The 25988-nt window shown below is 35.6% G+C and overlaps 1 protein-coding gene across 1 annotated transcript in view; it reads left to right on the top strand.

Moving 5' to 3' along the window:
- LOC128985523 (lysine-specific demethylase 3A-like) overlaps positions 1–22608 on the top strand; it is a 46414-nt gene extending 23806 nt beyond the window's left edge. The window contains exons 5-11 of the mRNA XM_054405108.1: positions 4699–4829; positions 5328–5570; positions 9416–9691; positions 12207–12490; positions 17248–17498; positions 17683–17993; positions 22356–22608. Of these exons, the coding sequence (XP_054261083.1) occupies positions 4699–4829; positions 5328–5570; positions 9416–9691; positions 12207–12490; positions 17248–17498; positions 17683–17993; positions 22356–22562 (1703 nt within the window). The 3' untranslated portion in view covers positions 22563–22608. The remainder of the gene's footprint in view (positions 1–4698; positions 4830–5327; positions 5571–9415; positions 9692–12206; positions 12491–17247; positions 17499–17682; positions 17994–22355) is intronic.
- The last annotated feature ends 3380 nt before the right edge of the window (positions 22609–25988 follow it).

Below are 25988 nucleotides of genomic sequence, written 5' to 3'. Positions count from 1 at the left end.
CATTTAGTGTATTTTTGTCTAAATTTAGGTTAGCATTGTGAGAAATCCTAATTTCATTAGATTTGGCGAAGTCAAGAATATATAACTGGCCCTAAGAAGCACTTTGTGAATCCTTGGGATATAAAGGCGAAATTAAGTGGTGGACCATGCCATGGATTCTGAAGGTATAAGGACCATAACTCGGAGGTAGGTCTACATTAGCACCAAAAGAAACAAACGACATTGCATTATTGTACTGCCTTAAATTTTCTCGGAAGTTTTTGGATTTTTCATCATTTCCAGTATATAGTTTTTTTATCTCCTCAGGAATTTTATTGGGTGGTAACTTAATTTTCCCATCATAGCAACACAAGGAAAAGATCCCCGATGTATTTTTTTCCGCTTTAAAATACAATGCAGAGCAATGTCTACACACTTCCTGAAGGCTCCCTACAGAGAAAGCACGTACATTTGGGATCTCTTCAGAAACGGCACATCGTGAAGACGGCTTTAAGAATGGTTTTTCAACGACAGTCTTTCTAGTAACATCGTCATCCCTCTCACGCCTCCCCGTTAAAGTTGAATTGCTCGTAGGCCTACGCTTCTTTGCAGGAACTGTGACCTCAATCTGATCCCCTTTATAATGGGATTGGGAAGGTATAACATTTTTGTCAGTACACCCAAGACTGTGCATTGGTGTTACGCATGAAGAACTGTCACTTTTATGTTTAAGGACGCTATAGTGTCCATCATCTAAATTACCTGTGAAGAGTAGGTTGTGAATTATACTACCAGAACCAAATTCAAGTATTGATTTAGTATGTTCAATGTGCACCTTAAATTTACACTCGTGAAATAATTCACCAGCACTGTTAAGTTCAACATGCCCTGCTTTTGTCCATTGGCGGACATCACAGTTTCGTAATCACTAACGTTCTTAATATAATGTCCATAAGAAGTGTCCCCAACTATGAAATATCTATATAAATTCCACTTTCTTATTACATCATCAACAATAACTGATCTTATTTCAGAGTGTCTATTTTCACTACCATGCAAACAGTAAGATATAGCACGAAATAAACAGTTTCCGTCACCAACAATAGGAATCATATCAAAAGTAGGAAAATTAGTCTTAAAAGAATTATTACTCACGGTAAGTTGCCCTATCTTTGATGAAGTAGCGTTGTGTGACATCGGTACTACATTAGACTCATTTGGAATCTTGTCTAAAAAGGCACAGCTTGAAGACGGCTTTAAGAATGGTTTTTCAACTAAAGTCTTTCTTGTAAAATTGACACCTCTCTCACGCCTTCCTGTTAAAGTCGAATTGCGCCTTCGCTTCTTTGCATGAACTGTGACCTCAATCTGATCAGCTTTACTATGGGATTGGGAAGGTACATTAGACTCATTTGGAATCTTGTCTGAAAAGGTACAGCTTGAAGACATCTTTAAGAATGGTTTTTCAACTAAAGTCTTTCTTGTGAAATTGACACCTCTCTCACGCCTTCCTGTTAAAGTCGAATTGCGCCTACGCTTCTTTGCAGGAACTGTGACCACAATCTGATCAGCTTTACTATGGGATTGGGAAGGTACATTAGACTCATTTGTAATTTTGTCTGAAAAGGCACTGATTGAAGACGTCTTCAAGAATGGTTTTTCAACTAAAGTCTTTCTTGTGAAATTGACACCTCTCTCACGCCTCCCTGTTAAAGTCGAATTGCGCCTACGCTTCTTTGCAGGAACTGTGACCACAATCTGATCCCCTTTATTATGGTATTGGGAAGGTATAACATTTTTATCAGTACACCCAAGACTGTGCATTGGTGTTACGCAAGAAGAACTGTCACTTTTATGTTCAAGGACGCTGTAGTGCCCATCATCTAAATTACTCATCGTAGATACAAATAAATTTGAGTAAACACACAAAAAGCAATAACTGGAAAAAAATAATATAACGAACAATAATAATCGACTCATTTACGTAATTCGCAGTTTCATCATAAATGCCACAGATAAAATCGTAAACGTGTTAGTAAACAAAACGAAAATGCATTTAAAATGTAAACACCTTATCGGTATTAAATAAATATTCAATCATATGTTCGAAAGACAGATGTAAATATTTTTTGAAGGAATCACAAATTTTGTCTAAGATAAGATATTGGAAAATGTTTTGAAACTAAAGTTCAGAGTCAGCTCAACTCAACATACCCTCCGCCCGAATAAAAGTATATAGCCCGATATTATACCGATAGCCCAAATAAAAGTAGATTATTTAGACAAAAACAAAACAAAAAACTAAACGAAACGAAAAAACGAAAGTTGATATCTATACTCAATTCTAATTACGTTATCCTATTTATTTTCATATAAGAACCTTCGGTAAAATTCCGGCATCATTTGTGTAATTAATTATGATTATTAAGATTGGCATAGTGCTGAATCACAAACAAACCAAATGGTTCCAAAATAGAATTACCTCAACAGTACCTGTTGATTTCGGCGGGTTTAACCTTGTATTTTTATTTTTTTTTTGTATTTTGTATATTGTATCTTAAACCGATGCTAGTTGTGAAATCTGGACATGCATAACTTCAATTTGAAAATTCAACCATGAAAATTGGTCGAGTAGAAGAGCCAAACGAACTGGGAAATGAAAAACTAAATTTAACTACCAATAGAGCAAATTTATTTTACGTATAATTGGGGGTTTGGACTGTAGCTACATATATTCCAATGCTTGATGGGACATCTGTGCGTACATACCCTCAATTTGAGACCTCAATCTTGAAAATCGGTCGGTTAGAAGAGCCAAACGAACTCGGAAAAGAGAAACAAAATTTAACTTCTATAAGAAATACATGGAGAGGAAATTTTTTTTACGTATAAACCAAGTGGGGTTATAGATAAATATTTGCCGATGCTTGATGGAAAATCTGTGCGTGCATACCTTCAATTCGAGACCTCAATCATGAAAATCGGTCGGGTAGATGAGCCAAACGAACTCGGCAAAGAGAAACAAAATTTAACTCCCATAAGAAATACATGGGGAGCAAACTTCGTTTACGTAGAAATCGCGTGGAATTATAGATACATTGATGCCAATGCTTGATGGCAAATCTGTACGTGCATACCTTCAATTAGAGACCTCAATAATGAAAATCGGTCGGGTAGAAGAGCCAAACGAACTCGGCAAAGAAACCCCAAATTTAACTCCCATAAGAAATACATGGGGAACAAATTTCGTTTACGTATAATCCGCGTGGGATTATAGATACATTTATGCCGATGCTTGATGGCAAATCTGTGCGTGCATAACTTCAATTTGAGACCTCAATCATGAAAATCGGTCGGGTAGAAGAGCCAATCGAACTCGGCAAAGATAAACCAAATTTAACACCCATAAGAATAACATGGGGAGCAAATTTCTTTTACGTATAAGCCGAGTAGGATTATAGATAACTATATTCCGATGCTTGATGGCAAATCTGTGCGTGCATACCTTCAATTTGAGACCTCAATCATGAAAATCGGTCGGGTAGAAGAGCCAATCGAACTCGGCAAAGATAAACCAAATTTAAATCCCATAAGAATAACATGGGGAGCAAATTTCTTTTACTTATAAGCCGAGTAGGATTATAGATAAATATACCCCGATGCTTGATGGCAAATCTGTGCGTGCATACCTTCAATTTGAGACCTCAATCATGAAAATCGGTCGGGTAGAAGAGCCAATCGAACTCGGCAAAGATAAACCAAATTTAACACCCATAAGAATAACATGGGGAGCAAATTTCTTTTACGTATAAGCCGAGTAGGATTATAGATAACTATATTCCGATGCTTGATGGCAAATCTGTGCGTGCATACCTTCAATTTGAGACCTCAATCATGAAAATCGGTCGGGTAGAAGAGCCAATCGAACTCGGCAAAGATAAACCAAATTTAACTCCCATAAGAATAACATGGGGAGCAAACTTCTTTTACGTATAAGCCGAGTAGGATTATAGATAAATATATGCCGATGCTTGATGGCAAATCTGAGCGTGCATACCTTCAATTTGAGACCTCAATCATGAAAATCGGTCGGGTAGAAGAGCCAAACGAACTCGGAAAAGAAAAACCAATTTTTTTTAATATATAAGATTAACTTAGTGGTCTTAGAAAGTGAAAAGTGTAACTTAATCAGGTGATTTTCATATTGCAGAATCAGAGTTAGCTAATTAAAGTTGTCCCTTCCATTTGCTTGACTATGATTGAAAACAATCAGCTGTTGGCTTACTTAACCCATAGTTCATTCCACTTGTAAATGTCATCCATCCTACCTTGTTTATTGTAATGTTGTATATTAATACGGCGATATCTTGAGAAATTATCATCAGCTGTGAAAAATAATGGTATATTTGGATTCAGGAGGTAAAAAACTATAAAGTAAGATATCAAAATTAAAAATTTGTTTGGAGGCACCTATACGGAATAATTACCGATTTTTTTTGCAACACAAGACAGATTAAAAATATTTCAACAATTTTTGTTTGAAAAAATCTGTGCCCGTGTTGGCGCCCCTAACAACTGGCGCCCGGGGCTCATGCCCCGCGTGCCCCCCCCCCCCCTAGTTACGTCCCTGGTTCCTACTCTTCTTGTGAGTGAAATGTTTGTGTATTATCACAGTTATTAATCCCTGGAACTGATTTGAATTGTCACTCTTCATTGCAGAGAAAGTAGTGGCATGGAAAAGACCTATATCTGGTTGCAGAGAAATGTGTGATGTGTGCAATACAACCTTGTTCAACTTCCACTGGACCTGTAAATCATGTGGATTTTCTGTGTGCATTGACTGCTACAAGGTAATCCATCTCTTTTAACTTTTTTTGTAACAAGAAAACTCTCAAATTTAAAAATGTCCTAATTCAATATCAAAGTTTTCAGTAAAGGTTAGTTAAACAAAATTTTTTGTATCCACCCATTTTCAACAATGGGTAGTGAACGTGTGGGAACCCACAGCTATTTTCAATAAACCTATACATTAATAAAAACATGCAAGTAATTTTTCAGGCATTGGTGATATTTACACACTAGAAAATTTACAACAACCCTGTTGCTTATTGGATTTTGTAAAACTTGGATAAAGCTTTTTCTAAAAATACCTCTAAAAATCTTGGTGTTTGAAAGATTGGAAAGATTTATGTTAAAATCCTTGAATTAAGCTATTTAATTTTTTTAATGGTGTAAAAACCAATAAAGTGGCAAAATGTATTGAACAAACATTTTTTAGCAAATTTAAGTTATAATCAGTCAAACAAATCTAATAATTAATTAACAAACAATAATTGATTCATTTCAAGGCAAGAAAAGGCGTCACATCTGACTGGATGAAAGTCGAAAGACCTTGGTTGATTTGTGTCAATAAAAAACCTCACGACCAGGATAAGCTCATGTTAACACAAATAATTCCATCAGATGCTTTGAGAGATCTCAAGGAAAAAGTTCAAAAGATTATGCCATGTTTGGAGTTTTCTTCAGACATTTCTGATCAGCCATCATCCAATGCCAAGATGTCAAGGGATTACCAACATGCTGACCTTGAGGTATTCACCTTACATTACATCTTACATAAAATACAATAAAACCTTAATGTAATTCCGTTTGCTATGATTGTGTGCCTTAATAGATCTCCTACTAATACCTACTTATATTCTTTGCCAATCAACTGTGTGAATAAACTAGTCAGAAATTTGTTGTGTATTTCAAGACCATGGGTGATAAACACACACCCATCAACCTATTAACCCACTGGCATACGGACCCTGTTGCTAATGCGCTCTGGCATTTCTAGATGGAACTGTTCTGTCCTGGGACATTGCTACCAGTTCAACCTTATTCCGAGGGAGCCCAGCACTTAATGGGACAATATTTTTTCTGTCTATCTGCAATAGTTATTCTGTGTATTTTTAGTTTCATTGGTTGCCTAACCTGGTTTGAGGTTATGTTTTGCATCAAAATGCCGCAACTGTCTTGTTTACCATTGAGTGAAACAGACTGATGAATAGATAATTGTGAATTAATTGTCTTCCAATCTTTTTGAGGAGGAAGATAATAATAAAAAAAATAAATACAAAAGAGGTTTGATAATAATGCCCTAGTGCCTACAAGCTCTGAAAAACCTAATACAAAACTGCCTATATAACTGTATCTAATATACAGATCTAAAGCAATATTTTAATTTTCACACATCAAATTACTTAGTGTAAGGCAAGTTTTTGTGAGTTAGTGGCTCAGATGGATGTGCCTTTAAATCCAAGGCAGCAAAATCGTGGCTTTGGGTCTTGCTGCCATTAACATTTATCAGTCAATTCAATTCACTTTATTTATTCAATACAACACAATGACAAAAGGGCATTATAACACTACATAAGCCTTATAAAATGCTTGTCCGTAGCATTTCTTGATTTCACTTAAATGTCTTTTACATGCATCTCGTTGAGTCAGCCATAATTTAATAGTTTTCTCTTCCTTAACAGTAACAAAGCTTGAACCAACAAATTTTACAACTAAATAACATGAGTAGAGTTCGTGCGTTTCTTCGTGAAGCCTGGGTGTGAGGCACCCCCAGGCCCACTTGGCTGTAGTGGCAAGTGGGGAGCCGAGTGCAAGAGGGGAAGTTGACGTCGTCATCCTATTCTGATACTAGTCTGACTAAAGACATTTTTCGGAGTTCGTATCGCGGTGCGGAGGCGGTTCAGGTTGCTCGCACGACAGTTGTGTGATGAGTATTTTCAACAAATATCTAATTTTTTACCTAATTAAGAGGAATGAGTGAAAATTTAAAAACGTACGTTTTCAGGAAAAGCACTTTGCAAATTTTTTCCCCCTTTTTTCAAAATTTTTATTATTATTTTTATTTCATTAACATTTTAAGTTTCATAAAATGTCCATGGTAACGCAATAGCTTTGGTAGTTTTCTTTTTAAAGAGCATCTTTAGTAGAAAAACACAAAATCCTGTCACGACCATAACGGACGTTTAAATGAATATTAAAAATAGTTAATATTATTTTTATAACTATGTTTTACTATAAACTAATTTACTTTTATGACCATTATACAATAAAATGGTCACTGAGCTTTTGGTATATTTGGTCTTTCTAGAAAAAAATTTAAAAAACTCAAAAAATAGAAAAAAGCCAATAAAATCTTTTTAAGTTTGTATAATTCAGAAAAAACTTACCTGAGACCCGAAAAATCGTTATGTATGTATAGAGGTGTGCTTCTTTTGTGTATAAAACACTGAAATATGACGATATTTTAATTTTTGAAATTTTTATGATAGAAATCATAAACGTGATGGTCAGGGACAAGCGGTACGGTCGTGAATTGTCTGGAAAAATCTAAATCTTTCCAAACAATCCTTCAATTATACTGTTAGTTATAATAAAACTATGTGTTTCAATATAAGTTTTTTCAATATAAGTGTTTCAAGTTATTGTCACGACCAAACACATTATAATCCATAAGGCTGGATTGGTCGTGAAAAAAACCGCGATGGTCGTGAAACTTTGGTCGTGAAATTACGTGTTATTTGGCTCTGTTCTGGCGGTAGCCCTGCACCTCATGTTCGAGGATACAAAGTGGACTTCTAGGTTGATCTAGCAATTGAAATATCTTATAAACAAAAATTAACACCATGTCTACTTCATCGAATGACTACGTACGGTCATGGACACACCAAAATTACAAAAAACACAATCTTTCCTTTATTAATCTTGTAATTCCTCCTTTAAACTCAAAACGACCGGCACTACAATCCTGACGTACACCCCGAACTAGTCTCTAAAACCAACTGACTCCATCGACGCCAGGCTTGCCACTGTCGTGCTCCAAAGTTGAAAATTTTTCCCAAATGGTCATGACGCCAAATCGAGGGACAGACTTATTTTGTCACGGTAGTCAGTCTGCAATGACAATAAAATTATAATATGCTCCTTTTTTGTATGTTTAATAACCATTGATCACATAAAAATATGGCTTTATATATTTCGGCATGAATAATTAGTCTAAAAACAGCGTGAAAGTTGGAAAATGTACCCTAGGGACACGTCATGGTCGTGAATTTAGAGACTTTAAAAATACGAAAAAAATACCTAGAACCTATTTAAAACTAAATAAATGTGTGTAACATGTTGCCGCCGTCCCAAAAAATATTAAAACACATAATAATAAACTACAAATCCAGTATCTACGAAGTAAAAGGCCAGGGACATGAAAACGTACAATTTTAAATTTTCACTCGAATATGAAAATGTTTATGAACGGAGGACAGCATATTTTATAAAATTCTCTATATTAAAATTTAGAGTAGGCTATTTTTTTTTAATACTCCAAAATGTACTGGTTAATGAGCCAGAGATTTTTCGTGGGCAAAAGCAAGTACAAATAATGCATTAGTATTATACGGAACTATGGCTTAAACGAAAATAAAAAAAAAATTGTATTTTCATACCACTATAAACTTAAAAATAAACCAAATAAGTTTTAAGATAATCGAACTGGCATCCCGAATGTTTTTGAAAAAGAGTGTATCTGCGATGTTGCTCGGACAGGTTGAGAGTGCAGACTGATTTTCGGCGTACCCCCACCCCTACAAAACCGGTTCAGAGCCACTCTAACCACCGACCCCCAGGCTTCACCAAGAAACGCACGAGCTTTATAAGTATAAACATATATAAAATTGAAACATAAAAATAGTTGGGCAAAGAAAAACAGGAACAAAATCGATATAAGTAATACTGTAATATTTTACCTAAAACTACTTAACTTAACATGACTATAACAAGTTTTAAAATTTAATATCAACAGTAACAAGTAATTAGAATCAACAGTAACAAGCTCATTCTTGTACCGATGTCGCACACCTCTTCATACATTCCATGCCCAGGCAAAAGGTCTATGTGGACAGGCTTGTGCAAGGTTAAAAGATACTGCCAACCTCTTTTGAGACTATAATAAATTATGTGATATATTTATTTGTTATTGTTACCAAACGGAGCGAGCTGGTCTAGTGGTGTGAGTGCGGGGCTTCGGTCCCTATGAGGTCCCGGGTTCAAATCCCGCCAAGTCACCAATGGATTTTTTTCTCAGTGGTATTGCCACAACCCCTAGGTCTAGCCTTAAGTAATGTGGAAAAACAATCCTGGGCTCGTGCCTAGCCTCCTAGGAGAAAAAAATTGTTAATAAAAGGCCAATTCTGGCTCCAGTTTTAAAATCTTTTTGTGTATGCAATGAAAGTTTTATACTGTCAGAATGACAACCTAATACAGCATCTTAACTACCATGTAGCAACAAAAATATTTTAACAACTTATTACAATGTGTCTTTCATTATTAGATAGCCTACTTTAATTATTAACTAACTCACATACTGGTATTTATTTCAAAGGCTTCCACAACCAATACAGAAGACTATTTAGGAACATTTTATGAGAGCTTAAGAAAGAAACTACGCATAACACATCTTGATAATCCATCTCCTGAAGTAGTTTCTTGCAATAGTGAAGTGAAAGAAGTGAAGCAATTGGACCCAGCTCTGCCGAGAGTAATGACCCACACAGTGAGCAGCTTGATGTATCCTGATAGTCCTCACACCTGGTTGTGTCAGGGCAGTTTACTCCTGCTGACGGATCCCAGTGCTGATACCAACTATCCCATCTTCCAGGTAACCATCAATGTATAAGGGATCATCACAACACACTAATCCGACACTCATCTTTCATTCACATGTGGTTTTAAATGTGCCTAGTATTTTTCTATCTGAATAAATAGCCATCACTGAGTGTGACTGTACTATTTTATCTCTTAAATCTAATAAGACTTTCTTCAAAGGTAATTTGTAAAGAGAGACATTACTTTTAGAAATGAGTTAACTAGATAAATCCGTAGAGCTACAACTAAAACCTAATAAAACCCTCTAGTTCACCTCTTTTGTTGCCAATTCGTTTCTTTGAGTTTTCATAAGCGAATTAGCCTTTTTTCATTTCCTTTCAGATTAATATATTTAATAAATTGTTATTAACTCTCCCTTCATTAAATAAATTGATTGATTCACAACCTGAGCGGTAAATTAACAAACCTATGAGTAATGAATTAGCGTTTTTCTTGTTTTAAGCCATATTTACACCAAACCAGTTAACCTGTCTGCCTATTGGCCTTGTGTAAACATGATTTAATTTATATGTTACTGTATAAATAATTGAGCGGAGCGAGCGAAGCGAGCGAAGCGAGCGAAGCTCTTTGGGATCAACTTCAATGCAAACAATATAACACCATCACTCAATAACGGCTGAACACATTTCAGCCAAACTTAACAAGACTACTTAGACTAATAATGAGATGGTTTGTAAACAAACAAATTTCAATTAGATAATGCTAATGCAATTTAAAACGAACTTAAATTTTTAAATTTTTAACATTAGGCTTATGGGACTAAAGTAGCTATGACAGTTTTTTTGTTTACAAGAAAAATGTAAACAAGAGAATCATAAGGTATTTCTGAACTTTCTATACTTTTCTTTTAAACGTTTTTAAACCATTCCTATGATTTTAATAAACAAGAAAATGCCATTATAACATTTTTTTAAGGCGTGGAATTCACTGAAAATCGAGAAAATATACGGAACTACTTTCTCAATGCGCGGAGCATAAACAAGGAGCGGAGGGATACGGACCAGTGACTACTTTCTTGGGAACCTATTTGTGTTGCCAGCTGATTAGAAACAGCCAATGTTAGAAATCAGGATTTAATAAGCGATATATCGAACCACATCGAAATCGGTATTTAATCCGATAATACATCACAGATTATATTATGTTGAATTACATCGACGGTGCAGTAAGTTATTACACTTATTAATAAAACGCAGATTGAACACTGATCTAATTTAGGCATGTGGGGAAGGTAGGTCGGGGTTTATGAGTACTCGTGACTACATTAAATGTTTTGAAGTAAGGTTAGATTAGGAAGGTAAAGTGTAGGTTATAGGTAGGTGATCGAGTTGTTTATTTGTGTTGCACCATATAATTTTAATCTTTTGGAATAGTTGGTTAAATGGGGAAACGATTTCAAAAATGTTTGCATATGGTCTTAACAAAAGAACATTTGGATTTGGACCTTTGCCCATAGCAAAACTAACATATAATTTATGAAATGTGAAAAGTTGTAGTCTACATCATTAAATACTATTCTGTAATATTAATAATTGTTCGGCAAATCCTCATTTTAATGGCTCGGCTGAAATGGAATCTGCATTTTGTGAAACAGTAATTTGGTAACAATTCAGTAATTTCAAATGTTGATAACAGTAGCCTATCCTATATAAATACTGTTATTTGATTGCCAAGCCACGGACTATACATACGTCCAGTTATAACCGTAATAAGTAAATAATTAATTACCTGGACTTATAGAAGTACACTTTTAACCACGGTTATCTTTGACTATCAATACAACTAGACATTCCATCCCCATGTTAAATTTATAGCCAGCTTTTTCATCAAAATCTTCTGTATCCAATGGTCAATGGTTTTATTAAGGCCAGTATTAAAATGCCGTCTCTAAATCGTCCCAATAATGGTGGAAGACCTACATTCCAGTTACATTACAATCATATCAAGAATACTTGGTATTAACAATCATAAATTATTTTCAGCAAAGAAAGCTGATTTTAACCGATTGCAAGGGTTGAAATGAAGACCAATGTTTATGTTGCACAGTTGAATTTAAATGTCAAATTTTCCCTCCTGATGTTATACTTTAATACTCACGTGTTTTTTAAATAGTTACTGTTTTTTATACTTAAATACTTTAAACCGATTGTAAGGGTGAAAAATGAACACCAATGTTTTTGTTGTAGGCTAAAGTTGAATTTGAATGTTAAATTTCCTTTCTCTTTTTTATACTTTAATGCCCTTTTTGGATGTTAATATCAGATTCCAACTACCGTAATATTTTCCTGGTCAAAACTACCAATGCACTTCTGGAAGAGGTGTCTGAATAACAAGATGTAGTAAAAACAAATTTGAATTATTACAATTATAATCAATAAAACAAGCATTAATACATCTATTGACTTTTTTACATTTAGTTACTTATACAAATATCAAATCACGTTTGTTCCGCTCAACTGGCTTTCACCTCTCTGAAAGCAACCCTAGTAAATATAAATACTTGTCAGGATCAATGGAGGCGAGGACAGCCTGTGTTGGTGAGTGGTTTGTTGAAGTATCTCAATGAAGATCTGTGGAAACCAGACTCATTCATAAAAGATTTTGGAAGTAAGAAGAACGACTTAGTGAATTGCTTAACAGGTCAAGTAATACCTGGCCAGTACATGAGCAAGTTTTGGGAAGGTTTTCAAGAAGTAAATAAAATGCTTAAAGACGACCAAGGCGAAGCAATGCTATTGAAGCTGAAAGACTGGCCTCCTGGAGAAGATTTTGCAGAAATGTTGCCATCAAGGTATTGAATAATTGATCTGTACTTAATATTTATTTTGCTAAGTTGTCTTGTTAAACCAACATCCAATCAAATGTTATTCTCCCATCTTAAAATAGAGTTGAGTTAATAATTAAACAGTGGTTGGGTGGGTGTTAGATTATTAAGGGTCAGATTATTAATTTCACACAAGCTACTGATGCTCTAAAGATTTTTTTAGTTAGAAAAATACCCTATGTGATATCGAAGAAAACTGTAGTAAAATTATATTCATTTTTGTTGTTTTGCTACAGGATTGAGTGAAAGGGATTTATGTACCAGTTCTTCTTCGGCTGCAAAAGTAACTCATGTTCTATGGGTGGACTCAGCATTTTAAAAGGGGGCGGCTACTTTCAAATAATTTCATTTGGGGTACTTAAGATAACCGGGGATAGTTTGAGCGTTATAACTGGAAAATGCATTTTAAGGCAATCTCGAGACTCACCATCATGTAAAATTCTTACCTCACAAAGCCTACTTCTTAATTTATTATCTACATTATTTATATATATACATATATATATATATATATATATATCACCCCAAAGGGATCCGCCTATATCATGCACATACTAACACGTTTTTGGCCTGAAAAATTTACAGAGAAATCAATCCACAGGACATTGTTTTAATCTTGTAAATGTTACATATAATGCTCAGGCACATTTTACCCATGAAAACTTGGAAGACACACAGATATAAACTTGTACTTAAATTTACAAGTGAACTCCAGTGACTGGAAACGGTCCTCAAGGAGGGGCTGGGTGTGATGGAAAATGTGTATGGAAATCAAGGTAACTGGGTGAGTTACATCTGAAATTGAAGAGAATGGGGTACGTTAACTACTTCTAAAACTTTATATTACTACACAGTAAAACACCTCATTTCAATATCAATATTGGAACCAGAGCCTTTTCAAGTAATCAAAAGCTCGGTTTGTTAAACTTTTTTTAGTAGGCTACGTAATGACGTGTTATGAATAGCTGGGTGGTTTTTGTGCTCACCCTCAAATTTTAAGTTTGATCTTGAGCGGGTTTGATTCTGGCCTTGGATGCCATTGGACATTGTGCTATCAATCAATTAGCAAAAGCCTACGGTGGCTCAAATACAAGTGCTATTCAGAAAGTAGATTGTGTTTATGTCTGTATTCCCAAAGGGGCGAGGCTAGCACGGCCATCTTGGTGTCAATTCGTTAAACAGCTCAGTCGGCATCTAGTGGTGCTAGTGAGAGGGTGCTGCTGTACTCCATTGAGTGACTGTGATAGTTTAAAATGTCTGTGTGGATGGAAAATGCAGCAAACTGTGAAGTTTGTGGAGGAATAAGGTTTCTGACTGCAAAAATACTGTAAACCAATAGAAATCTATCGGCAACTGTGTGAAGGGTATGGGGAAAACATAACCACTGAGGGTGGAATGCGTCATTGGGTCTTACAATTTTTTAAATGGCCAAACTAATAATCATGAAGAAGAGCGAAGTGGAAGACCCAACATAGTGACTGCAGAAAGTGTCGAAAAAGTCAATGCCGAAGTCCATAAAATTTGAAAAATCACAATAACGGTATTCTCTATGGGTTTTCCACAAATTTGGCGAAATTTGTTGCACGTGATCATTATGGAAAAGCTTGATTACCACAAGTTTTGTGCAAAATGGGTACCAAAAATCTTGACAGAGAGACATAAAATAATATGTGAATGGCTGCAGCACTAACGTTTCTGGACACTTACGATAAAGATGGTGACTTACTTCTTGATTGCATCGTTACTGGTTCAACAAAACATGGTTCAAACATGTGAACTGCGAGACAAAATTGCAGTCAATGCAGTGGGGGCACACAAATTCCCCCCAACCCAAGAAAAGCATGCAAATGATGTGGGCAAGGAAGGTGATGGCGACTGTTTTTTTGGATAGGGAATGTGTTATTTTGTGAACTTCCTAGAATGAGGCACAACAATAAACTCTCAAAGGTATTGCCAAACTCTGCAAAACCTTAGAAGAGCGATACAAAACAAGCGCAGGGGAAAGCTAAACTCAAAGATCCTGCTGATTCACGACAACTCCCGGCCTCTTGGCAAATGTCACTCGCGAAGTTTTTGAATCTTTTAAGTGGCATTTTTTCCTCATCCGCTGTACAGCTACATCCTTTCACTTACTCCCAGCTATTAAGTGGCTTGGTTATGTAGCGTTTTGATGACGAGAGAGGGGGAGGGTGTTTTCAAGATCATCAGGTAGTGCACTAACAAATATTTTTCCAAATTACCAAAACTATAAAACTATTAAAAAAAACAGCATTTTTGATGGAAATATTTTAAATGCCAGTTTCCATTTTTTATTTTTTTTTTTTTTTTGTCAGGAACTGATTCTAGTTCTAAAACCCCTGACCAACTCCTAACTCTGATCTTCCAGTTGTAGAGGACATGAGAGAATGGATTTCGGTCACACTGGGTTGAATGCGATGGCAAATATGATAAATTTGAATATTGTACTATTAATAAATTACCTTAATGTAAATTTTGTAAACCGTTAAAAGACATTAGAAAACAAGAGAAGTGTTAAGTATACAATTGCTAATTTTTTAAAATATGTTTATTGTAAATGTTGGTCTGTTTTATTGATGAGTGAAAATTTAAGTACGTTTTCAGGAAGAGCACTTTGCAAATTTTTTTCCCCTTTTATCAAAACTTTTATTATTTTTTTATTTTATTAACATTTGAAGTTTCATAAAATGTCCATGGTAACGCAATATCTTTGGTAGTTTTTTTTTAAAGAGCATCTTTAGTGGAAAAACACAAAATCCTGTCACGACCATAACGGACGTTTAAATTAATATTAAAAATGGTTAATATTATTTTTATAACTATGTTTTGCTATAAACTAATTTACTTTTATGACCATTATACAATAAAAAGGTCACTGAGCTTTTGGTATATTTGGTCTTTCTAGAAAAAAAGAAAAAAACTCAAAAAATTGAAAAAAAGCCAATAAAATCTGTTTAAGTTTGTATAACTCCGAAAAAACTTACCAGAGACCCGAAAAATCGTTATGTTTGTATAGAGGTGTGTTTCTTTTGTGTATAAAACATTGAAATATGACGATATTTTAATTTTTGAATTTTTTTTTTAGAAATCATAAACGTGATGGTCAGGGACAAGCGGTACGGTCGTGAATTGTCTGGAATAATCTAAATCTTTCTAAACAATCCTTCAATTATACTGTTAGATATAATAAAATTATGTGTTTCAATTGAACTAAACTGTTCAATTTACAATTATATTAAAGTTATTGTCACGACCAAACACACTATAATCCATAAGGCTGGATTGGTCGTGAAAAAAACCGCGATGGTCGTGAAACTTTGGTCGTGAAATTACGTGTTATTTGGCTCTGTTCTGGTGGTAGCCCTGCACCTCATGTTCGAGGATAGAAAGTGGACTTCTAGGTTAATCTAGCAATTGAAATATCTTATAAACAAAAAATAACACCATGTCTACTTCATCGAATGACTACGTACGGTCATGGACACACCAAAATTACAAAAAACACAATCTTTCCTTTATTAATCTTGTAATTCCTCCTTTAAACTCAAAACGACCGGCACTACAATCCTGACGTACACCCCGAACTAGTCTCTAAAACCAACTGACTCCATCGACGCCAGGCTTGCCACTGTCGTGCTCCAAAGTTGAAAATTTTTCCCAAATGGTCGTGACGCCAAATCGAGGGACAGACTTATTTTGTCATGGTAGTCAGTTTGCAATGACAATAAAATTATAATATGCTCCTTTTTTGTAAGTTTAATAACCATTGATGACGTAAAAATATGGCTTTATATATTTCGGCATGAATAATTAGTCTAAAAACAGCGTGAAAGTTGGAAAATGTACCCTAGGCACACGTCATGGTCGTGAATTTCGAGACTTTAAAAATACGAAAAAAATACCTAGAACCTATTTAAAACCAAATAAATGTGTGTAACATGTTGCCCCCGTCCCAAAAAATAATAAAACACATAATAATAAACTACAAATCCAGTATCTACGAAGTAAAAGGCCAGGGACATGAAAACGTACGTTTTTAAATTTTCACTCTGATAAGATTACTTCAAAATAATTAAAAACATTTTTTTTTACTTTAGGAAAAATGTTTACCTAGATTTTATACAAGAACAAGAAAAGAAGCAAAAAAGTAGTGAATGCTACATTTACTGCCATTACAAATATAACTTGCCTTTGCTACAGTTTAACAAAAGTAGCAATGCTACATTTACTGCTACTACCCAACACTGCAAGGCAATGTGCCAAGATGAAGCTTTGATCATACTGCAGCTGGGCAATCTACCAGGAAGACCAATGAAACCATGAAAGAACAATCATTGACTATGTGATTCAAACTTCATTCACATCACAGATATAAGACAGATTGTCTGTGATTCTCCATTTTAACATCCAGTAGTAACATCAATCTACCTCATAGCAAAATCACTAGCATAATAGTGGTGTTATCTTTGAACTTTATGAGTAGAATAGAAACATTGTGACTTGTGGTGCTCGTTACTTGCACATTGCTTTTCCAATGTCCATAATAATGAATCTGTAAGAAGTTTGTTGCATTATTGTTGGATCTTACTTAATATTTCAAGAGTGATTTTTAATTATAAGATCAAATAAGAACCAATTTATTAATAACTAACAATTTCTCAAATGAGAGGTGAATGGGTGTAATATAAATTTTTTACGTAATTTAGGTTTGAAGACTTGATGGCAGCACTTCCAGTTGGAGAATACACCAAACGCACAGGACAGTTGAACCTACCTGCCAGACTGCCAAAATATTTTGCAAGACCAGATTTAGGACCAAAGATGTACATAGCATATGGATCTGCTATACATCCCACTAAAGGAACTACAAACCTTCATCTAGATATATCTGACGCAGTTAACGTCATGGTATACGTTGGAATCCCAAAAGACATCAATAGAGATAAATTCATCAAAGGTAAGGTAACATTTTTATAGTTTTCTGTAAAAAAATGATATTGCTTTCTGGTTCAATGTTACACATATAATTTATTCTCTAAGTAAAAATAAAACTATCATACACAAACTAATATGTTTACATCATTGTATTCAAAAGATTTATTTAATAATAGCATTGTTATTGAGTTTATTTTTGCATTTAGAGGCATATCAAGCCATAGATGAGGCTTGTGTGGAGGTGCAGATGAGACGAAGAGTGAGAGTAGAAATGCCTGGTGCTATATGGCACATCTACTCAGCAAGAGATGCAAACAAGATACGCCACCTACTGTCTAGAGTGGCTAAAGAGCGCAAGATCAAGCTGGGTCGTCACCAGGACCCCATACATGACCAGAACTGGTACCTGGACGCAGACCTTCGTGACAGGCTGTACAGAGAGTACCAAGTGAAGGGCTACGCCATCGTGCAGTGCCTGGGCGATGCTGTCTTTATCCCAGCGGGAGCCCCACATCAGGTGCATTGTTTTATTGAGTTTCTTAGAGGAATATCCTTAAAAATAATTTCTAAAAATAGTTTTTAACAATTACAATACATAGACACACTTTAAAATCTTTATTTTCAAAATATTATAGTAAAATGACGATAAAAAAATATTCAAAAAGAATTATGGTAAGATACCTAGACTTTATCTGAAAGCAAGTAACAGATTTCGACTTTGAGGGAAATTTCTCAAAAAAAAATGAGCGCCTACAAAGGTGGGTATTAATTCACTACGTTCTGTAAGGTTTTAAACAGTTTGTAGCGACACATAAATATGTTTTAAGATTTTCCTCTGACCCCTAGAACAAGATAACTTAGCTCCCACCTTAGAAATTTCTTGCAAGTGCTTAAGTTACAGTTTATACGGAAAAAGGTTTTTTCTAACATTGTTTTGAACAAGTGAAGGATGTATTTAAATATTGAAAATAAAGGTCAATTCCTCATTCCTAAAACAGAAAATGATTCTGTGTTTGAAGTTTTTATTTTATAATTCCTTCAAGGATTTTTAGTAACTTGATTTTTCAACAGTACATTTCTCTGTGTGTTTTGGTTGTTTTTGTGATTTTTCAACTTTGGCTGGGTTTGTGTACTGATCTTATATTTTAGGACTTTAGGTAAGTTACTTAGTAGATTCCAAATCACAAAATGTTGTTAAACAACTTTTTTTGCAAATATGTGATGGTGATGGAACTTGTCTGCAAAAAACTCTTTAATCGATGGTGGTTCCAAGGGTGAGGTGTATAGGTGTTAATCTCCCCTCCCTCCATTGGATCCTGGAAAAATCAATTTAAACATATATTTCTTCTTAAAAACATAGGTGATGGAGGTTTTTGGACACAGTTTTAGAAACATAAAAATGACTTTAGAAAGCCATCAAACGGCTTTTAAAATATCAAGCCGCAGGCGAGTGTGGAAAGTTCCTTGACTGCTGCCACAGAAAACGTACTATTATACCCAGAATGCCAACCGCATGGTAAAAAGCATTAAGCGGTTTGAGAGAGCTTTGCCTGTCAATCCGTAGGCAGCGCCACCAGCGTTGCAATGCTATTGCATGGCAACGCTGGTGGCGCTGCCTACGGATTGACAGGCAAAGCTCTCTCAAACCGCTTAATGCTTTTTACCATGCGGTTGGCATTCTGGGTTATAGTAGTACGTTTTCTGTGCTGCTGCAAAGGCACTTTGCACTTGCATTACACATTATATTTTTCCTACAGTTACTAAAAACAAATAATTAGTTTTTCAAACCCTATGCAACACATTTTAGGTCAGGTTAAATCCAAACATTAAACAAAATGGGAAATGCTGCATCAGTTGATCATAGTCAATGTATCTTTAAGTGTTGCTAATTTATTTTCAAGCCTACACATATTACTTGCCAAGTAAAAGTACACTATTTTATGTTTTTGGATGAAATACTGGAGTGCAGCAAAAAATAAGTGCGGCAAAAAACAAATAACTATGATAGTGGTTTAAATACCTTATTCTTGCAATCCAATTGTTGTCTTCACAACTAGTTTCAACCTGCTAGGAGGTCATCATCAGGTGAGTACAAGGATGATATTACTTCATATGAAGGTCGTCAGTAGCAGTTTTATCACATTCACACAAACACACGACGAATAAACACATAGTGCGCACACATATACGGCCGATAAAAACATTAAACTCGACAAGCGGACCCGTGTTGATAATGCGGAAGTTGCGTCTAGACTGTAGGGTAAACAGCTGGTCAAGCATCACGCGCATTTTCTTATCGCTCGTCGGTTCCATTCCCATTGTCTCTGCCCTCCCCTTCCCTCTCCAGTATTTCTATTGCAGTGTTGTATATGACGTTTGAATTAAAATAAAGTTGGTCGTTTAAAACATTATCCATGTCTGATTTGACGGCTCTATATATCTCGAATTCTTCCAGGGTGTTAATTTTAAACTTGTCCTGTGACGTATGTAAAATTTTTATGTTTTCATTAATGCTGCTGTAATTATGCTGATGAGTAATTAAATGTTCGGCAAAGGTTGAAGTTTGTTTTGAGGTGGTCTTCTTTGGTACGTGCTCCTTAAAGCGTTTGGAGAAAGAGCGGGAAGTTTGGCCTATGTAATACTTACTACAATCTGAACAGTTGATTTTGTAAACACCACTTTTTTCATATTTAAGTTTAGTTGTATTTGGTCTTTCTTTCAGAAGTGGTCCCAGATTGTTTTTTGTTCTAAAGGATACTGTTATGTTATTTTTCCCCATTAATGATTTGAATTTATTACTAAGACATGAATTATAGTCAGCTGATAAGAACTTTTTATTTTGGTTCACTCTTTCTGTTTTGTTTTGGTGTTTCAAAATTAATTTATCTATTAACGTGGTCGTGTATCCATTGGAGACGGCAATGTGTTTTATGATGTTTATCTCTTCGTTGTAATCGTCCGTGCTCATTGGAATTGATAACAATCTATTTACAAAACAATGATATGCGGCTAATTTCTGTGAAAATGGATGGTGTGAGTCTGAATGTATTGTTTGGTCGGAGCAGGTGGGTTTTCGGTAGATTTTAAACTGTAAGCTGTCATTATGTTTTGATATGGTAAGGTCCAGAAAATTAATGGAATTATTTTTCTCCTCTTCTAATGTGAACTTAATATTATTGTGAATATGGCATAAATAAGCATTTAGAAGGGATAGCTGTCTGTTGTTACCATTGAACAGGACAATGGTATCGTCTTCATATCGATAGTAGAAAATTATTTTGTTCTTATATCGGTTGGAGTCAGTAAACAAGTGCTGGTTCTCGATGTGGTTTAAGAATACTTCAGAAAGAATGCTGGAGAGGGGGGAGCCCATGGCTAGGCCGTCATTTTGTAAGTAGAACTTATCTTGAAACTGGAAGTAGTTTTGTTTTAATATCGTATTTAACAGTGAAATTAATTCATTGATGGCGTTGGGTGACAATTTGGAATTTTTTTGAAGGTTTTGTTCAAGAATCTGCACGGTTTCTTTGACGGGTACATTCGTGTATAAATTAACAATATCAAAAGATGCCAACTTATAATTTCCGCTAATTTGTTGATTTTTTATTTTTTCAACGAGTTCAATACTGTTCTTAACACTGTGATTATTTTCCAGCACAATTTCTTTCCTTATAATTTTATCTAATCTCTTAGCTACTTTATATGCTGGAGAAGGCATGAAATTTACTAAAGGTCGAATTGGGACATCTGGTTTGTGAATTTTCGGAAGGCCCCTGAGGACCGGTGCTGAGGAAGAATTCGAGATATATAGAGCCGTCAAATCAGACATGGATAATGTTTTAAACGACCAACTTTATTTTAATTCAAACGTCATATACAACACTGCAATAGAAATACTGGAGAGGGAAGGGGAGGGCAGAGACAATGGGAATGGAACCGACGAGCGATAAGAAAATGCGCGTGATGCTTGACCAGCTGTTTACCCTACAGTCTAGACGCAACTTCCGCATTATCAACACGGGTCCGCTTGTCGAGTTTAATGTTTTTATCGGCCGTATATGTGTGCGCACTATGTGTTTATTCGTCGTGTGTTTGTGTGAATGTGATAAAACTGCTACTGACGACCTTCATATGAAGTAATATCATCCTTGTACTCACCTGATGATGACCTCCTAGCAGGTTGAAACTAGTTGTGAAGACAACAATTGGATTGCAAGAATAAGGTATTTAAACCACTATCATAGTTATTATTCGCAATCCGGAGGCTACTCACACAACAATGAAAAAAAAAAACAAATGACCGCGGCAAAATTAAGTAAATGCAGCAATTACCGTAGCTACTTTGCGTCCTATAATCAGTATATGGAAACCCACTTTGTCAGGTAACTGTTGGAAATAGTTATTTGTGTAACTAGTGGGTGAAGTGGTACTTTGCTGCACACAAGAGAAATGTATACGCACAAGCCGTAGGCAAGTGTGGAAAGTTTCTCGAGTGCAACAAAGGCAGTTTGCACTCGTGTTACGCATTATATTTTCTCCACAGTTACTTTAAATTATATAAATAATTAGTCTTTCAAACACTGAACGCCTAGTTTTTAGGTTAGGCTAAATCCAAACATTGAACACAATGGGAAATGCTGCACCAGCTGATCATGGCGTTGTAATATCTTTAAGTGTAAACACCTATTTCCAAGCGTACACGGATTACGTGCTTTATAAAAGCACGCTGTTTTGTGTTGTTTGGTTGGAATAATGGTATGCGACAAAGTAATTAATTAAGTAAATGCAGCAATTAGGAGCTTTCTGTACAATAATCTGTGCAAGGAAGCCCACTTTGTTGGGTGACTATAGGAAAACTAAATTTGTCTATTGTTTACAGGTTCAGAACCTGCTTAATTGTGTAAAAGTGGCTGAAGATTTTGTCTCCCCAGAGAATGTGTCACAGTGCTTACACCTAACCCAAGAGTTCAGAATACTCTCAGATTTGCATACAAACCATGAAGACAAACTTCAAATCAAAAATATAATATACCATTCTGTGAAGGATGCTATATCAGTGTTGTCTCATTTTCCCATGTCAAGTTAGATGAATTTCTAATAGCAGAACTTATAATTTTAAAATGTAAATATTTTAAGAAAGAAAACATTATTAAATCACATTTAGTAGAAATTCAGATTTGTAATTTTTAATTAAAAGTAGGTATTTACCTTCGTCTACAGCTCAATCTGTTGTAACTTGAGTTACGGCCGTTTCGGCATTATAATGCCATCGTCAGACGTTGAACATTCAGCTGAAGTAGCGTCGTCATAGTGTAAATATGACATCGAGCTATGAAAACCAAGCTCGAAGGTAAATACCTACTTTTAATTAATATCACAGCTCAGGGGCTAAAAATGGATTTTAATTGTAATTTTTATATGAAGCTTGGTTCTTCTGTTTATATTGATGATGAGCTTAATCTTCCAAAAAATGTCATTTCACTCAAATTGGGGTCGGTGAACACGAAACATAAAACACCGATGGACATTGTGCAAAAATTTATAACTGGCCAGTACAGGACACTTAATACACCGCACGGGTGGATGCGTTGTCATGACTGAGGTGTCCTCGCTCCTTTCCCATATTTTAGTAATGGTAAGCTTTTTCCATCACCTTCCCCTAATGTTTTCAAACTAAGAATCAACAAATTTATCTTCAATCTTGATATAGTAGAGGCTGACTATCATCACAGCTAGTGATGTAAAATTCCCAGGAATTGAAAATCCAAGAAATCTTCTCAAAATTCTTAAATTCCCAGGATATTTTAGACTAACTAGCAAGGTAGGTTTAAAAACTGTGACTAAATAAGTAAGAGCCGTAATTATATAGTCAAACCGTGCACAAAAACTGAAATATATTACAAAAATGTTATTGAAATAAATAAATGGAAATTTATAATTTTTTAAGCTAAATTGTTCAAACCAATATGTCACTTTGTAAGTTGTCTGATTTAACAAAACACAAACACTCTTATATGTTCAAAAAGTATTTAATACATACATCAGAAAAATAACCTAGTAAATACCCTGGAAAAAATGTTATTTGAACAAATTTGTTGATTTAACATATTAAATTAAGACTACATATTGAAAACAAAAAGGTTTGATGGTAAATATTTATATGACATATTTGCTTTCCGTATTATTTATTTAAGTTTCCTGGTCATTGTCACTCTCTTATGTCCATTACATTTAATTCTTTCATTCTTCTCTTCTTCTACGTCACCAAATAAAATAAGATCGTCTTCATTGTTACTTGCTGTTGACTTGATCTCAGCCTCATCACTTAACTTTTCTTCGATCTCAAGGATATCTTCATTTTCTTCCTGTACTCCTGTTTCCTCTGAGTTGCCTTCTGCTTACTTACTTGTCCTATTCTCTCTTGGAGGTTGAGCATTCATGAGCTTCCAGTTGTGAGAAAGAATTGTGAGTTTTGCTGCTTGCTCAGATGAAAGTCGGTCTCTTTTCTTGGAATGCATCCAAGGAAATGTACTACATGTACGCTCTGTGGCAGCCTAAGTTACTACTGATGCCCCTAATATTCTTATGGCTACAGCTACCAAGTCGCAGGTACCTCTCAACCCCCTCCACCACCGTGACAGAGGCTTGATAATTTTATCCTCATTTTCGATCCTACGAACGAGTCTACTGCAGTTGGTTAGTCATTAGTAGTTGGTAGCTAATGTGTTAACACCTTCCCTACCGACCGTCACACTCCCCTGTAAACTGAGGGATGAGTATAGTTGGTAGCCTATGTGTTAATATCCCTTTTGTTTGTTAAAACTGTAATGTAGGCTACTCTAGCATGCAATGTTGATAGTTGTAGGCCTAACTCCTTAACACTAACACTAATACCGAAACACCGGTCTGACAGGCCCACGGGAATTTTCAAAAACGCATGTTGGCAACACTGTTTACTTGGTAGATTCCATTCCCCCAATACCTTCCCCCCTTTTCCTCCCCTACCTATTGATCATTTGTTCATTTTGCATGGGTGCCGTGACCTTGACAGGTCGTCTGTTCATAACATGTCCGTCTCAGAAGCCCAGCGTTGGTGTATTTTAAAGCGGGGTCTCACAGACCGAGGGTTTCGGTTTGTGTGTTTCTAAGCGGAGTCCATTATTTTTCAAATGGGGTCTCACAGACCGGTGGTTTCGGTTAACGTCAGCCAAGGTGGGGTTTCGGTATTAGTGTTAACAATACCAAGTTGTTAAGCTGGAAAACATAAAGAAGCAGGGAATTTTAAAATGTGGATTGTTATAAATATGTTAGGCCAAAGGATGTTTTAAAACATGAGTTCTAAACAAAGTGCTTCATATATAAATACCTCAAGTTTTTTAATTTTTTTTTATATAGTTTAAGAATTTAAATACATTCAGATCCATAAATTCTAACCTTTTTTATACAGGAAATCAATGCATGGAGTGACAACTATTAGATAAAAAATGTATGAATTTACTTAGGTAACATAGTTTTAAGGTTTTCTAACTGTCAGTATATGTTAAAACGTTCAAAATTTTAAAATGTTCATAAGTTCCCAATATTTGGGAATTTTTCCAGTCCTGGGCTTAAGTCCCGGCAATATTCCCATTTTAGAAGTTCCCTAAATTGTTGTTTTGAAGTTCCCACTGGGAATGTCCCCGACTCACATCATGGTGTACCCACATCACTAATCACAGCTGATTATCTGTGCGTTTGACCCGACCCTCGCCCCTTCCATCCTGGGCCTGCATGAATCCAGTAGATAGTCCCCACCTGATCAAAACTGTATTTTGTTTAACTTTTCTTATTTTAAACCCTAGTGAAAATTTCATCTATAGGCCTTTTGTTGGTTTTTTATTTTTTATTACAAGTTGCAGTTTTGCTCGATTTCGAGCAACAGCTAGGTTATCTAGTATTACTTAAATACTAAAATACTATTTACACTGTGGCAATGGCTAAAAAAAGGCTCGTTGCCTAGTTCTTCGAGGCTGTAAAGAGGCCTATTAACCAGCTTTCTCTTTAAAATCATGAAAAATCAGGGCCGTCTTAAAATCATCTAAGTCCAGATTGCGCACATGAACCGGCAAGGAATTAAACAGCCTTAACGCCGACCGAGGATAACTCTTCAGTGAGCGTGCTAATTAAACGGCATCTCGGCAGATCAACATCACAAGCTTGGCGGGTATGGTGGCTATGTACATTGTCTCTGACTACAAAATGGTGAATGTTTACCTTCAGCAGGGTTAAGATGTTAAGGACATACTGGCTGTAGACAGCCAACACACCCAACTCCAGGAAGATAGGCCGACAGTGTGCTTTGTAGCCAGAAGATGTTATTATTCTCATCGCCCTCTTTTGTAGTAGGAGTAATTCCTGTGTCGATGGAGAATGACCCCACAGAAACAGGCCATACGTGAGGTGACTGTGAAACAGTGCGTGGTACACCGCTAGCAAATACGGTCTGGTAATGGTGGTCCTAAGCCTCCTTAAA

Source organism: Macrosteles quadrilineatus, unplaced genomic scaffold (assembly GCF_028750875.1).
Source record: "Macrosteles quadrilineatus isolate MER2022 unplaced genomic scaffold, UCM_ALF_1.0 Scaffold_2__2_contigs__length_208266976, whole genome shotgun sequence".
In the NCBI taxonomy this organism is placed as follows: Eukaryota; Metazoa; Arthropoda; class Insecta; order Hemiptera; family Cicadellidae; genus Macrosteles; species Macrosteles quadrilineatus.
This window is presented reverse-complemented; position numbering and strand designations above follow the sequence as displayed.